General features: G+C 41.0%; 1 protein-coding gene across 3 annotated transcripts in view; it reads right to left on the minus strand.

Annotated features, from left to right (window-relative positions):
• Window positions 1–13,777, minus strand: part of KCNC4 (potassium voltage-gated channel subfamily C member 4) — a 38,246-nt gene that overhangs the window by 17,601 nt on the left and 6,868 nt on the right. For all 3 annotated transcript variants that reach the window (XM_054980821.1, XM_054980824.1, XM_054980825.1), the window contains exons 2-3: window positions 9,659–10,607; window positions 4,674–4,859 (exon numbers count right to left, since the gene is read on the minus strand). In XM_054980821.1, coding sequence (XP_054836796.1) covers window positions 4,674–4,859; window positions 9,659–10,607 — 1,135 coding nt within the window. The remainder of the gene's footprint in view (window positions 1–4,673; window positions 4,860–9,658; window positions 10,608–13,777) is intronic.

Here is a 13,777-nt window from a genome sequence, read left to right on the forward strand (position 1 = left end):
TGCATTTCAGATTTAGGTCCCAGACAAAAATATATTATTTACCCAGATATTGTGTTGAGTTTGAAGTCTTGGTATAACTCTGCTGTGTTTACTGAGGTGGTGTTGGGTTTATTTGCTGTCCAGGAATGTCTTTTATGTTTTGATTACTATTTCTCCCTCTTTTTATCTTGAGAGGCATTTTATCCCAAGTTTCATTTGCTGCTTTTAGAGATTGCTCATGCATTGCTATTAGACTTTTTGTTGCTTTTATGGTTATTGTTTATAGTTTTAATGGATTGTTGTGAACAGCCTTGAGCATTTTTAAATGGAGAATGTGGCAAACAGATCTTTGAAACAAACAACTGCCATCAGTTCAGCTTAGCTAGGCTGTTTTTTATGCAGTACCCACAGGTGCTGATTGAGGTCACTCTAACTGGTTAAAAATGGGTCTGTTTGTTGCCAAGGAGCTGTGTGGAGGCTGTTTATAAAGAAATCTGTGCCATCAGGAAGGTGGCTGCTATCGTGCTTTAGTTTCATGATACTTCACAGGTTCATGCTCTTCGTGTGTTGGTATTCAGTGAACAGAAGCATGGATTTGCAAAGATGTACTGTGATCTGTTTACACTGGAAAACCATGCACATGAACAAATGAAGAGTGCTTTATAGCCTAAGGATCAATTACTCACTTTCACAGCTTTATATGAACAGTAAGGCAAATATCATCTAGCTTAAGTTTAGGGCTGCCACAGTCAATCAGGTATAGGGCTTTAGCATTTCCAATAGCTCGGCATGAGATGACAGGAGAAGCGGCACCTGACAACTCTGCACAGTTGTTAGAAACACATGAGTCTTATAAGGGATTGAACTCTGTGCTCTCTCTGTGTTCTTACATGATATTTACTACCCACTGTACTCAAAAGTATGAATTAATGCATTTATGTTATACACCAATCAAGGCAAGCCTACACATTCACCATAGAGTTGTCTGTATTTGATATACACAGTTTGCTAATTATTATTAAATATGGGTATGTAAATTCACCAAAGCCACAATCAGAGCCTTTCCAAATGGCAGAAATAAATGAACTATCCTAGCAATAGCAGTACTTTTATACCTGAAATAGCCCCCATCAGACTTGCCAGTCCCAAATTACAATATCATTGTATTTACGTCTCTGCTCCTCTTGCCATCCCATTAAACCGTGAAACCTCCTCTATCAGTTGTTAGTTTTCATAGTACTTGTTTGCATGGCAGCTTCCCAGGATCCCAGGTGAGCATTACAGTACCTAACTAGATGTACAGGAATTGTCCTGATCAGGATATCTGCCCTTTCCCCCTTGGGACATCCTCATTTGTTCTTTGTGGGGTATCACCTATGGAGATCACATGGGATGAACTGCAGATTTGAACTGCAGGCATCAGTAGGCACTGAAGCAGTACTTCAGATCCTTGCGCAACTAGATCTACCTGAAAATGTCCATCCTCATATACTTCCTTCAAGAGTCGTTACAAGAAAGAGACTTTTCTTTTGCCTTGTTTGATCACATGGCTCAGGACATTAACAAGACCATAATGTGAAGCCAGTTGGAACCAGAGGTGACACTTAACACCATAATGGTTGCATTGTCTTTTGCTATTAATGTTGAAAATCATGCTACCTCGGGGCTAAACTAAACAATAATAAAATTCATCCAGATACCAGATACTTTTGTTAGGTAAGCAGTCTAACCTGAATATGAAATACTATGTTGTCTCACTTTGTTTATATGTTCTGAATATCCATACCTGAAAGAATATTTTTTGAAAGAACATTGACTTCCAGTGCATGCCTGGAAGCTTCCCTCACATTTCTTTGGATTCTGTCCATAGCATCGCCATGCCTTCCCATGGCAAGTGGGGCTGACAGGGCTTCAGCTTTAAGCAGCTAAGACCCTCAGCAAAGAAGAGTCACATTGGTTCATTCTAATGACTCAGTCCTATTTGATTTCCTTTTCCAAACTATCTTAAAAGAACTCCCATACAGCTGTGGACTTTGATAAAACACACCTATATATATTCTTCTTCTCCCATGCATGGTAGTGTAAAGCAGAATTTACCCACACTGCATTCAAAAAGATTTCAGCAAGACACATAATTCAAAGGAAAATATGCCTCAATTGCTGAAAGCCTTGAAGGAGAAATGATGGGAAGGGGGGATTAAGTTGTTAGAATAGAATAACATCCACAAAGAACAAAACTGAAGAAGGTAACTAGGCAAGATGATGTTCTGAGTAAGGTAAATGGATAGGTACCAAGTAAATACATTTACAGTGCCATCCTAAGCCTAAGTCTTCTGAGCTCACTGATTTTAATGGACTTAGAAGAGTGTATGTGTAACTCTGTATAGGATTGTATGGTTAGCTTGATTCTGGAGTTAAAGCCAAGCATAAAAGGATTTAAGTCAATGACACGCACTCAGTGGCTCTTCCATATGCCACCTGTGGATCTTACTACCATTCTCCACTGTGGCACCTATCACATGCTTCAGGAAAGTGGGCAAGGCCCTTGCACGATGGGCCTGTGGTTGGTAGTTGGTGCCCTCCTTGAAAAATCTGCCACCAGAAGAATGGGTAAGCTGTGAGCATCCTTGAAATGCAGGTATTATGCTAGGGATGGAAGTAAATGTGGCTCTTTTGGTTGATAGTCATTGCAAACGTGGCTCTCTGGGAGCCATGGAGTGAGCACTACTGATTTAAGCAGTGTTGTAACTAGCTAGATTGTCAGATGGAAACACCAGAAGCAATGTTAATTATTGATATAGAGGAAAGGTGGAGGTGATGCCACCAAGGAGACAAAATATACATTGTCACTATTTGTTTTCATGTATAACTGAATGTACTGCTTATGACAGGTGTTGTTCATGTTGTTCTGTATGTTGTTCCAATTAATGCTCCATTTCAGCTTTTTTGTGTGTGAAAGTTAGCAACTTATTAAACGAATACTAACCTTCATGAGATGTTCTATATAGTTGTATATATACCAACACTTTTTATTATCATCCTGTTGTCTGATCTGGCCTTCATTATCACTGCTTTATTCTTTTTTGTTTGTTTTAGAATGCTAAAAAATGTGCATTTCCACATACTTATTCATGCAGTCAACCCATGTCCCCAGGAGTATGTTCAGTACATTTTCTAAATTTCCTACAGTTGTGAGTCCAAGTGGAGAAAACACAGAGAAATTGGAAATATACCAGTAGTGGACTTAAATGGGAGAAACTCTGCTTAGGACAACCAATTTTATTGTAGCATAAGCTTTCAAGAATCAAGTTCTCTTCGTCAGATGCCTGATACAGAGACTGGTCAAATACAGAAGAGCAGGAGAGAGAAGAGGCAATTGCCTCTTCTCTCTCCTGCTCTTCTGTATTTGACCAGTCTCTGTATCAGGCATCTGACGAAGGGAACTGTGGTTCTCAAAAGCTTATGCTACAATAAAATTGGTTAGTCTTAAAGGTGCTACTGGACTCTTTTTGATTTTGCTACCACAGACTAACACGGCTAACTCCTCTGCATCTGCTCAGGACTGCACTAAAATAGTAGTAAAGCAACATCATGGATCAGCCAGACACAGATCCATATGAAAAAAAAATGAAGGACTACTAACCAAAAATCCCTCTGGTACACACATTCTCAAAGAAAAAAAATTAAATAAATGAAAAGAAAAACAAGAGCCCGCAAGGCTTTACGAAGACTGAAAGAAAAGGAGGTGATGCCTCCTTCCACCCTACGTTTTAATGTTTTTGTATTTTAGCTTTTGTTTTAATGACATGTTAGGTTTGGTTTTAATGGTTTTAAAGATATTTTTATTATGTATGTTTTTAATGTTAGCCATCTTGGTCACCCTGATAAGGGCAGAAGGGTGAGGTATAAATTTTGTAAATAAATAAAATAATAAATGCATAAATGAGAAGTAAAATCCTACCTGAATTTATCAGGTAATCTTTTCCAAAGAGCCCGACACACAGCCTAAACAGCTGAAGAGGAACCAGAAGCTCACAAGCACAAGGTGCCCCAGGGACTACTTTGGCCATGGATATTTTTTTCTGATGAACTCTTGGAATGTGAGAAGTGGGTATCACTTCTAGTGTGAAAGATGAACAGCAGCAATCCTGTGGGAGCTACGTGGATAGCTCAGATGAGGACTGTCCAGTTGCAACTCGGAGAATGCTCATGTACCATCCTCAGAGTGCCATCCAGGCAGACCTACTACACCCTTCTAAATCCACTGGACTTAGGAGTGTATGACTCTGCTTAGGTAGCACTGTAAATCTCTCATGGCAGCGGGAGGCAACGCAACAGTGACTTCTCCTATCCTTACCCTTCCAAATCCTATCATCCACCCCTTCTCCTATTTGCAGTACAGCAGTGCTTGCCCCAGTAGGTGGGAGAGAAGGATGATTGTCAGAAATAAGGAGGAAATGTGATGGAGAAGCTGGGACAGCTCTGGTGCTGCTACAATGGCACAATCCTACATTCATTAGGTTGCAACCTAGCTACCTTACTACATAAAGGAAAAGATCTGCAGCCTTTCATTCACTTTGGAAAGATGGCAGTGACTGGGAAATGGCCTGCCTGGACTCATGCATATACACTTGTTCCTTCATTCACAACCTCCCCTTTCTCCACTGGTGCATGTCTATGGGTCTCACTCATACCTTTCCGGATGCCACCATCAGCAGCACAAGAGAAATCTCCAGCACTCAGAAGAAAGCAGGTGCCTGCTTTCTTGTTTTTGTCCCTGGTACTTGAGCGCCTCATGGGCAGCTTCTCTTCCTGCGATGATGAAAGGGCCTGCTCCTCATCTGAAAGCACCACATTGGCGTCGCCATTCTGCTTGGTATCTTTGGAAAGAGAAAGAAGACGAAGGATTTCAGTACATGAGAGACCAGGAGACCAGGTCTGCACTGCTATGACAACAGGAATATAATTAGGACACATTCAGGAAAGTAGCAGCGGATTCCCCTTCTGGCTTGAAGAATCTTGAGGCCAGTGAAGAGACTCCCTTGGCTCTTCTACTACTTGTCTTTCTGGCTAAAGAATTGTGTGGAGAAGAACAGAACTGATGATCTTGAAGGACATTTTCCACTTTACTAGATGTTAGGTCTACGTTTTTAATTCTATTGGTAGACCACATTCTATATGGCTAAAGAAAAGATTTGCAGGAATTTTCAGGGAATAATTAATCTAGAGTCCACTGCATTATCCAGGCCAACATAACCTTCAGTGCCTCCTCATGGGTGCCTTGCTAGGCCTCAGACTTGAGACAGGAAGGGATTAACACCACCCTCGGTCTTTCGCAACTGCCTTCTCTGTATTGTTAGCAAGCAGGAGAACTAGGTATACGTCCTCCCAGGCCTGACCCCCTTCCTCTTTCCCCTGAGGTATATCCACCCCATCCTCTACCTCTGCCTCCCGGAGGGTTGCCCCACTCTCCAGGGTTGATGGGGGGGGGTGAACTGTTGCCAATCAGCTGTGGCCTCCAGCCTCACCCTTTACCCTCTTAAATGGCTGCCCTGCTTCCCCACAACCAGTTCATGTTGGCACACTAAGACTCAGGGCTGTCCCAAGAAGCTTCATTCCTCCCTCCCTTATCTGGTCCTGCTGGATCAGGTGTACTGCTGGCATCTTGGCTGGGCCTTCTCCTTGGAGGGCAGAATGTCCTGCTGCATTGGCTGGCAAGGTTGGGCCAAATTCTGCAGTCCACAGGCTGCTGCTGGGTGGGCTACTCCAGCCAGACATCTGTCCTTCTCCTCTGTTAAGTACTGGGGTGATAGGGCCACTCCCGGAGAAGGAACAGACAAACTATAACCTTTCATCTGCAGTCTGTAATGGTATTGTCCATTCTACCACCTTAATATTCTGCCACTTCATTCTGCTGCATTAGTAGATCAGGCTTAAGAGAGAGCCATTGAAATACCAGATGCAGAGCAGTGAAGAGTTCCCTGAAGGAACAGTCCCCAAGGAAGGCAAAAGGACCTGGAGAAAGCCAGGCATAAGTGACCACAGTGTAAAGAGAAAAAGGTCAGTGCTTTGGTGATTCTGGATATACTGCTGGTTATATAGCAGTTTACATCATCTGGGAGTCTGGTCACAACCTTGCACTGTTTCCAACATACACTGAAGTCAGATTCTCATCTTCTAGACTGTGATTCTGCACTTATCTTCTTTATAATTGTCCATAGTGAACCCAACAAATACTGCACACTACAGAAGAAAGTGTGTCTTCCTTTGCTGTGGAAGGCTTCAGCCTTAGAACACACAAGTATGTAAAAAGAATGGAGGAGAGGGGGTTTCTGCAGAAAAATGTTGATGCTATCATGATACCAGATGGGATTTATAGCCTATAACTTACTTGAGAATCTTCCCAGGCCATGCAACATTATGCATGGTATCACTGTATTATACCATTGCTAAAATTATGTTCATTTCCAATGATATTATGCTAGAACAAACCTTTTTTTCCAAAACAACTCATTATTTTATAGTCTCGTCTCACTCCATGTCTTAATTTAAAAAGAGAGTTGTCCAGTCACCATGAATCACAGTTCTGGGATTCCCTGATGTTGTTTGCAGCAAGAAGTTTCTTGCATCTTATGTTAGGGGGAAAAAATTATAGAGAGGCTGTTGAACTCTGGAGTGATAGGAGTAGCTTCCTGCTCATCTAGCCCTAAGCCTCAGCAGTCTAGTGCTGTATGGCAATTTCTCTCAACATTACTTTGTGGTCAGGATGTTCTAGCCCTGAACCTGATCAATACAGCACAGGAAGGTGGATAAATTAACCATGAATGCCATATGGGAAATCTGGGGAGGGACTGGGGTTGAGGGACACATATACCCCGACCATAATTTTGTCTCTCATTCCAGGAAACTGAAAGGGAATAAGAACTCTGTCCTTTTCCCAACTGAAAGAGTCTTTGGGTGGGGGAATTAATTAGGATTGGAGGAAGTAATTTTCCTCCAGTCCTAATAATCCTCTTCAACTCTTTGGCTTCAAAGAGGTGTGTATGAGAAATTAAGGTCCCGGGATGTGTGCTCACTGCATATATTCTTGGCACCTGATTCCCCACTCTAGGATACTATAGACTGCTAAGATCTCAATCATGTCGCTTTCCCAACCTATTCCTCACTTCCCTCCATTAACATTCAATGGTCCTCACCATTCTGAGACACCTGGAGAGAAATGCATATTCATTCATTCCCCTCCTTTTAAAAATACAAATTAATGGGTTTTTGCCATAAGTGGAGACTTATTTGAACATGCAAAAATGTTCTTAAATATGGATGGATCCATTTTGCTGACCAGCTGATATGCACAGGCCTAAGCTTGCTATTTGTGAGAATGAAAAATTGGGCAGGGTGGGGGGTAGTTGAGGAATTGGGAGGGAAACACGATTTGGAAATCCTTTCCATTTCCCAAAATCTCCGTCCCCAGAATTCAGTAAACTGTCAGGGGCCTGAGCAGGTTAACCCTCCCTCATTTTGTTTGCTTTAATGGACACTCTACTGTTCTCACCAGTCTGTAACCCTGGAGCATATTTAATCCTCATCAGACCATTTTGTGAGTGAGTGGGAAAGAGGTCTTTTGTTTTGATTAATTTACAAAATCATATCTTATGCATATATGAGGAATTCCTCAAGTATATAGAGCCCCTGCTTGGTCTGTAGATGTCCCAGTATTGCTGCTTTCATAAGTATAAATGAGGCCAACTTCTTTACTATTAGGAGAAGACTCACAATCAACATCCTTCATTTGGGCAGCAAGGTTGACATTTGACAATGGTTACTATGAACCTGCTGTTGAGCGTATTTGATGTATTTGAATAAATGCTTCATCTGGTCATCAACAAACTTGAAAAAAATTGAACTAGAATGTTTAAGAGTTTTTCTTTTTAATCTAGCTGCAATGGGGAAGACTATGCTGTTCTGGAACTTCAACTTTTAATACAGTTGGAATGCCTTTTGTTATGTAACTGGAGAAAAAAAACATTCAAGCTAGTTCCTTGATGTCCCACTGATATCAATATTCTTCTCAGTTATGCTCACACCACACCCTACTCCAGTCTTTTCAGGAGTCATTTACTGGAAAACTGTTTAATAAAAAATTGCCTCTCTTTTGGCAAACAGGAAGCACACGCACTCTTCTCCTGTATAGTCAGGCTCCCCATGGAGGCCTCAGAGCACTTTCCACTGCCAGCCCACAGCCTACAGTGAGAAACCCTAGAGAGTCACAGCCCTGGGCAGCAACGACATGTAGCTTAACAACTACCAATTGCAGGAATTAAAAGGAACAGCGCCAACTGGAAATAAATCACCTGCATAAATGAACTTCCACTTTAGCACATTATATATAGCTAAGGCCTGCATGGCTGACTTTGGGATGCCAAAGATCCCTTTAGACAATGCTGCCAGGAAGGTCAAACAGTAGATCAATGCTAAGAACAAAGAACATCATTCAAAGAGCCCAGTCACAGAAAGACACTGTGATGCAATAATAAAACACAAGAAGGGTGGCTTCTCATGTTATGGGAAGTAGTTGTGCAAGTGACTCTTCTTTTATGGTTTTAATGTAACATGCAAATATAGATCTTATCTAGCAGACTCTTCTACAGCAAAATGTGCTAACTAGGGCTGCTGTATATGGATAATCAGTTCTGGAGCTTTAATCAATTAAAAAGGGAGCACAGTGGATTGGCCATTACATTTTTAAAATAAATTATTTTTTTTATCAAAGCAGTCAGAAAAACTGCAAGTGCTAATCATCACAGAAGAGGCATTCCTTTTCTCTCATACATGACAGAATGCCTGTTGTAAGATTATGCCTACTGTGACACATGTGCAGACCATCTAAAAACAAAACGAAAAATGTGATTCTTTTTCAGAACTATTGTTTCATTCATTTGTAAATTAATTAATTAATTAATTGGTTAAATCCTCATTCTTATCAACCACGTCATCTTTAATCAGGTGATAGCCTTTATACATCTGATCTCTAGGGAAATGTACAAATTCTCTGGATGCTACTGTCGGAGGGCAGAAAGCAGATACGTAAATTACTCAGACCTCCGTTCTCCATTGCGGCTCCAAACCACTCTGGGTTGATATGAGAGCGTGTAGGAAATAACAGAATGGAAACCAATCTAAAGAACCTTTAATAATTCAGGAAATCAGCTACTGGAAAGACTGCTGAGCAGAACATTGTTATGTTGGCCTTTTGCCCACAATCCAACTCCAGCCCTAATTCTGGCAGTACAAGCAGGTGTTAATTAGACCAGACTTGCTTGTTGAATAAAACTACCACTTCTACATAAAAGTAGATTTGGCTCAGTTTCTAGTTTCTAGAAAGAGATTTCCTTATTGTCATGATCACTGACTTTGGTTAGAAGTCTACAATTCCCCAATCCATGAATGAAAAACCTTTAATGAACCTTTAATACATGAATGTACTGAGAAAATGGGTTTGAGTCAACCTCTGTTTTATGATGCATTCTGCATTGTGACAGCAGTGATCTAAGATTTAATGCTGGGACATACATGATGTAGAATCTGCCCTTATACTTCCACAAGGCATTAAGGCACAACCAGATTCCTTCTACCAATTCCTCTCTCCAGCTTTGGTTCCATCTGGAATCTTGTATCTCACCTGATCTTTTCCTCTCCCCCACCCCTGCTACTGCTGTTGCTGCTGCTAGGGGGCTGTTGTAGCTCTGAACGCTGTTGTGAGGTGAGTTGTCCTCTGATTTGCAGTATGTTGGAGATTCCAGTGGTGCCGGACGAGGTATGTGCTTCTTCTTCTTCTTTGGGAGCTTCTGCTTGGCCATGGCCAATGAGTAATACATTCCAAAGTTGTTGACAATCACCGGGACAGGCATGGCAATAGTAAGGACCCCAGCCAGGGCACAAAGAGCACCAACCACCATGCCAGACCAGGTTTTAGGGTACATGTCACCATAGCCCAATGTTGTCATTGTCACTACTGCCCACCAGAATCCAATGGGGATATTCTTAAAATGTGTGTGTTCACTTCCACTGGGATCAGATGGTTTGGCTCCGATCCTTTCAGCGTAATAAATCATTGTGGCAAAGATCAAAACCCCTAAAGCCAGGAAGATGATGAGAAGGAGGAATTCGTTGGTGCTGGCCCGGAGTGTATGACCCAGCACCCGAAGCCCCACAAAGTGGCGAGTCAGCTTGAAGATCCGGAGGATCCGGACAAAACGGACTACTCGCAGGAAGCCCAGCACGTCCCGCGCAGCCTTGGATGACAGGCCACTGAGTCCCACCTCCAAGTAGAAGGGCAAGATAGCTACAAAGTCAATGATGTTAAGAAGGTTCTTAATGAAGACCAATTTATCTGGGCAGCAAATGATGCGCACTAGAAACTCCAGAGTGAACCACAGCACACAGACTCCCTCAATATAAGTGAGAATTGGCTCTGTCTCCATCTTTTGCATCACAAAAACTGCTGTTGTGTTGTTGTCCACCACCACTGTCTCAGTTACATTAACATCTATGATGAAGGCTTCGTGCGTCTCCAGGCAAAATGTTGTGATGGATACCAGGATGAAAAAAAGCGATGCAAAGGCAATTACCTGAAGAGAAGCGAAAATAATCTCAGTGGTTAGAGTCAACAGGCCATGGTAAAAGAAGAAATCTAAATAGAGATGCAACGAACTTTAAAATGAATTTCATCCTTTCTCCTTCTCACCTGCTTTTCTTAATCAGTACAAAAATGACAAGGAATGAAGATGCAACCCTAGGGATAGACATAGCTATGTTCAAAAAGATACGACTGGTATCATAAACTGCACAATTCACATGGCCCTTATCATCTTCATCCTGAAGTCCATCAGTGCAGAATTCAAAATCCTTACCTAAGTGAATCATATTCTTCATGAATGGATCCTATTTTTCAGTTCCAGCTGTACTTTCAACCCGGCTCTACTATGCAAATCCAAGTGGGCAGTCGGGATAATTTCATAGCCAAAGTTGGATGAGAAAGTGAAGGCAAACATTACAGATACAGGGAGATTTGTCTCACAAAACACGGAGCTTGTAGACAAAGACTTTATCTATTTTATCTTTTATTAGGGATTTCTTGTCCCTGCTGTTTTGATTCCCAAAACTCCATTTTGGTTTCACTTCTCCCTGTGTAAATCGAACCCATGACAACTTATTTTAGTGCCATTTTCTGTTTCCTCACATCAAATTATCCCCATAAATTTTATGTATTTTTCAACATTATATGTAGGTCAATACATCAGCCTTATATATTGCGTATGTGTATATATGATGTGGTGGTACAGAGTGCCCTCAAGTCATAGCTGACTTATGGTGACCCTTTACAGGATTTTCATTGCAAGAGACTAATAGAGGAGGTTTGCCATTGCCTGCCTCTGCAACCCTGGTGTTGGAGGTCTCCCATCCAATTACTAACCAAGGCCGGCCCTGATTAGCTTCTGAGAACTGACAAGATCAGGCTGACCCGGGCTAACCAGATCACGGCATATATGATGAACACTGCACAAATAAAGAGGCAGTGTATAAGAGACAATACAATATGTATACATGATGCAACTGAATCTACTATGCCAACAATAAAACATGGAGAAGAAAAACCATTGACAAGAATATAAGCAAATATAAAAAGGAACACAGCTGGGGAAAGGGGCTCATCTCTACATTCTATATTCTTGTAGGAATATCATCACTTTAGCATGTTCCCAGCTTAAGTAAGGACTGAGCAAGCTGGGAGACTCAACTTCCTTCTCATTAAGTTCTTTTCAGTTCCAATGATAAGTCTGAAATCTGCCAAGTCACTGATTGAACTGAAACTTGTTGGAAGGTTTGCTTTCCGCTACATCCCAAAGGCAAGTCTGACACCTTTCATTGATACTAATATTAAACAAGAAGGATTCAATTACCTGGCTGGAACTCTGCTTGTGTTTGTGCTCCTGGTTCATTGGTGTACATTTTTCTTTATACACAGGCAGGAATTAAAACCCAGTAACATAGGATGGCTATCCATGCTTTGATTCATTAACAGATGAAGAAAGGCTATATACATGGTGAACTGATTTACGTCAATATTTTAAATTATTATTTAAAACACCAAGAAAAGACTGCTTTTCATTTAAATCCTATAATAATTCACATATTATTTGAACACTATAATAATTAAAACACTGGTTTGGAAATAAATAGGGCCTTCATACCGCCTACAAGTATAATCCAAAATGTTTGAGAATGCAGTCTACATAAACTTGTGCTTCAAAATATATACGTGTTTGGGGCTGTTGTGAAATAAATGGATTTCTGGTTATCATTCTCTGTATATATGCAAGGATTCAAGTAAGATCAAGGCCCACAGAACTATTAAACGTACAAAGAAATATAAGTTTCTCCTGAACAACACATGTAGGGGATTATTTATTCATCAATAACTAAAACATCAGATGTGAACAAAAAAAATCAAAGTATTTATTTATTTGAAAAATAACTGATTTTAATTCTCCCTGGCTATGGTACTATTTGATCACCCCAATCCCTTTCCTCCTTAGGCTTTCCACTCAACTTCTACAGATGAATTCATATTCTTGGTTACAGCCCCACAGAACACAGGATGCTTCAGAAAATTAGTAACTGGGACAAATGTGAAATAAGAACAAGCACACAAGCATCATCATCATCATCATCATCATTTCCCTGGGAGCCACTGGATGTTTTGACATTTTGAAAAATGACCTTACATTTATATGGACCTGATGATAAACATGTAACCACAAAATATAATGGCCTCTTAGAACTTTTATTTCTACTGCTTAGTCCCAGGTGAAATCTAGCCATTATGGCGGTTCTTCATTCACTAAAATGCAAACGGAGGTCATAAATCCTATGCTAGTTTCAGAATGCTTCACAGATCAATGGACCCAGTCCCATTGCACAATTCCAACCCATCAGCAATCTCTACTTGGATCAATGAAGTAGTGTTGATTCCTATAAAGTCTGGATAGTAGATTCCTCATTATGCTAAGTATACTACCCAGCCCCAAAGCACTCACCCCCGTAAGACTGATTTTGAAAAACTTGTTTTTTGTCACGAAAACTTTCGTTACAGTTTAAGAACTTCTACCCCACTACCTTTTTTTGATTAGGAAAACATCTGATTATTTTTTGTAATGGTTGCTGGTGGCCTGGGGGAAAAATGATTTGCCCAGTGCTGCCCACCTTGGATCTCCATTGGTGGATCACTATCAATTTAATCCTGAAAATCTCCTTTAAACTTGCTGGGTGACCCTGGGACAATCATAGTCTCAGCCTAACCTTCCTCACAGGGTTGTTGTGAGGATAAAATGGAGAAGAACAATGCAAGCCTGTTTGGGCCCCCATTGGGGAGAAAGGCAATGTATAAACAAAATAAATAAATGTTTCTTTGGCCACATTAATCAATGCATGAATAAAAAATATCAAGTATACATTGTATAGATTGTATGAAAGTTCACTGCAACTGAAAAACAGAGCTCCTAAACTTGCTTAACGTACCAAGTTTTTTAGAACTAGGAAACTGCAATGTTGGTGCTGGAATGCAAGCCCAAACGTTGCTCCCCCGGGTCCCCTTCGATATCAGTCCTGGGGCATAGCTCCCTCTCCACTGGCAATGTCAGAAGCAGCATACAGTCCAGGGGGAGCAGCTGGGCTCAAGTGCTGCTTATGGCATTGCTAGCATTATGTATGAGCTTAGAAATGTGAAGCTATGACTCAG

This window comes from Eublepharis macularius, chromosome 5 (genome assembly GCF_028583425.1).
Source record: "Eublepharis macularius isolate TG4126 chromosome 5, MPM_Emac_v1.0, whole genome shotgun sequence".
NCBI lineage: Eukaryota > Metazoa > Chordata > Lepidosauria > Squamata > Eublepharidae > Eublepharis > Eublepharis macularius.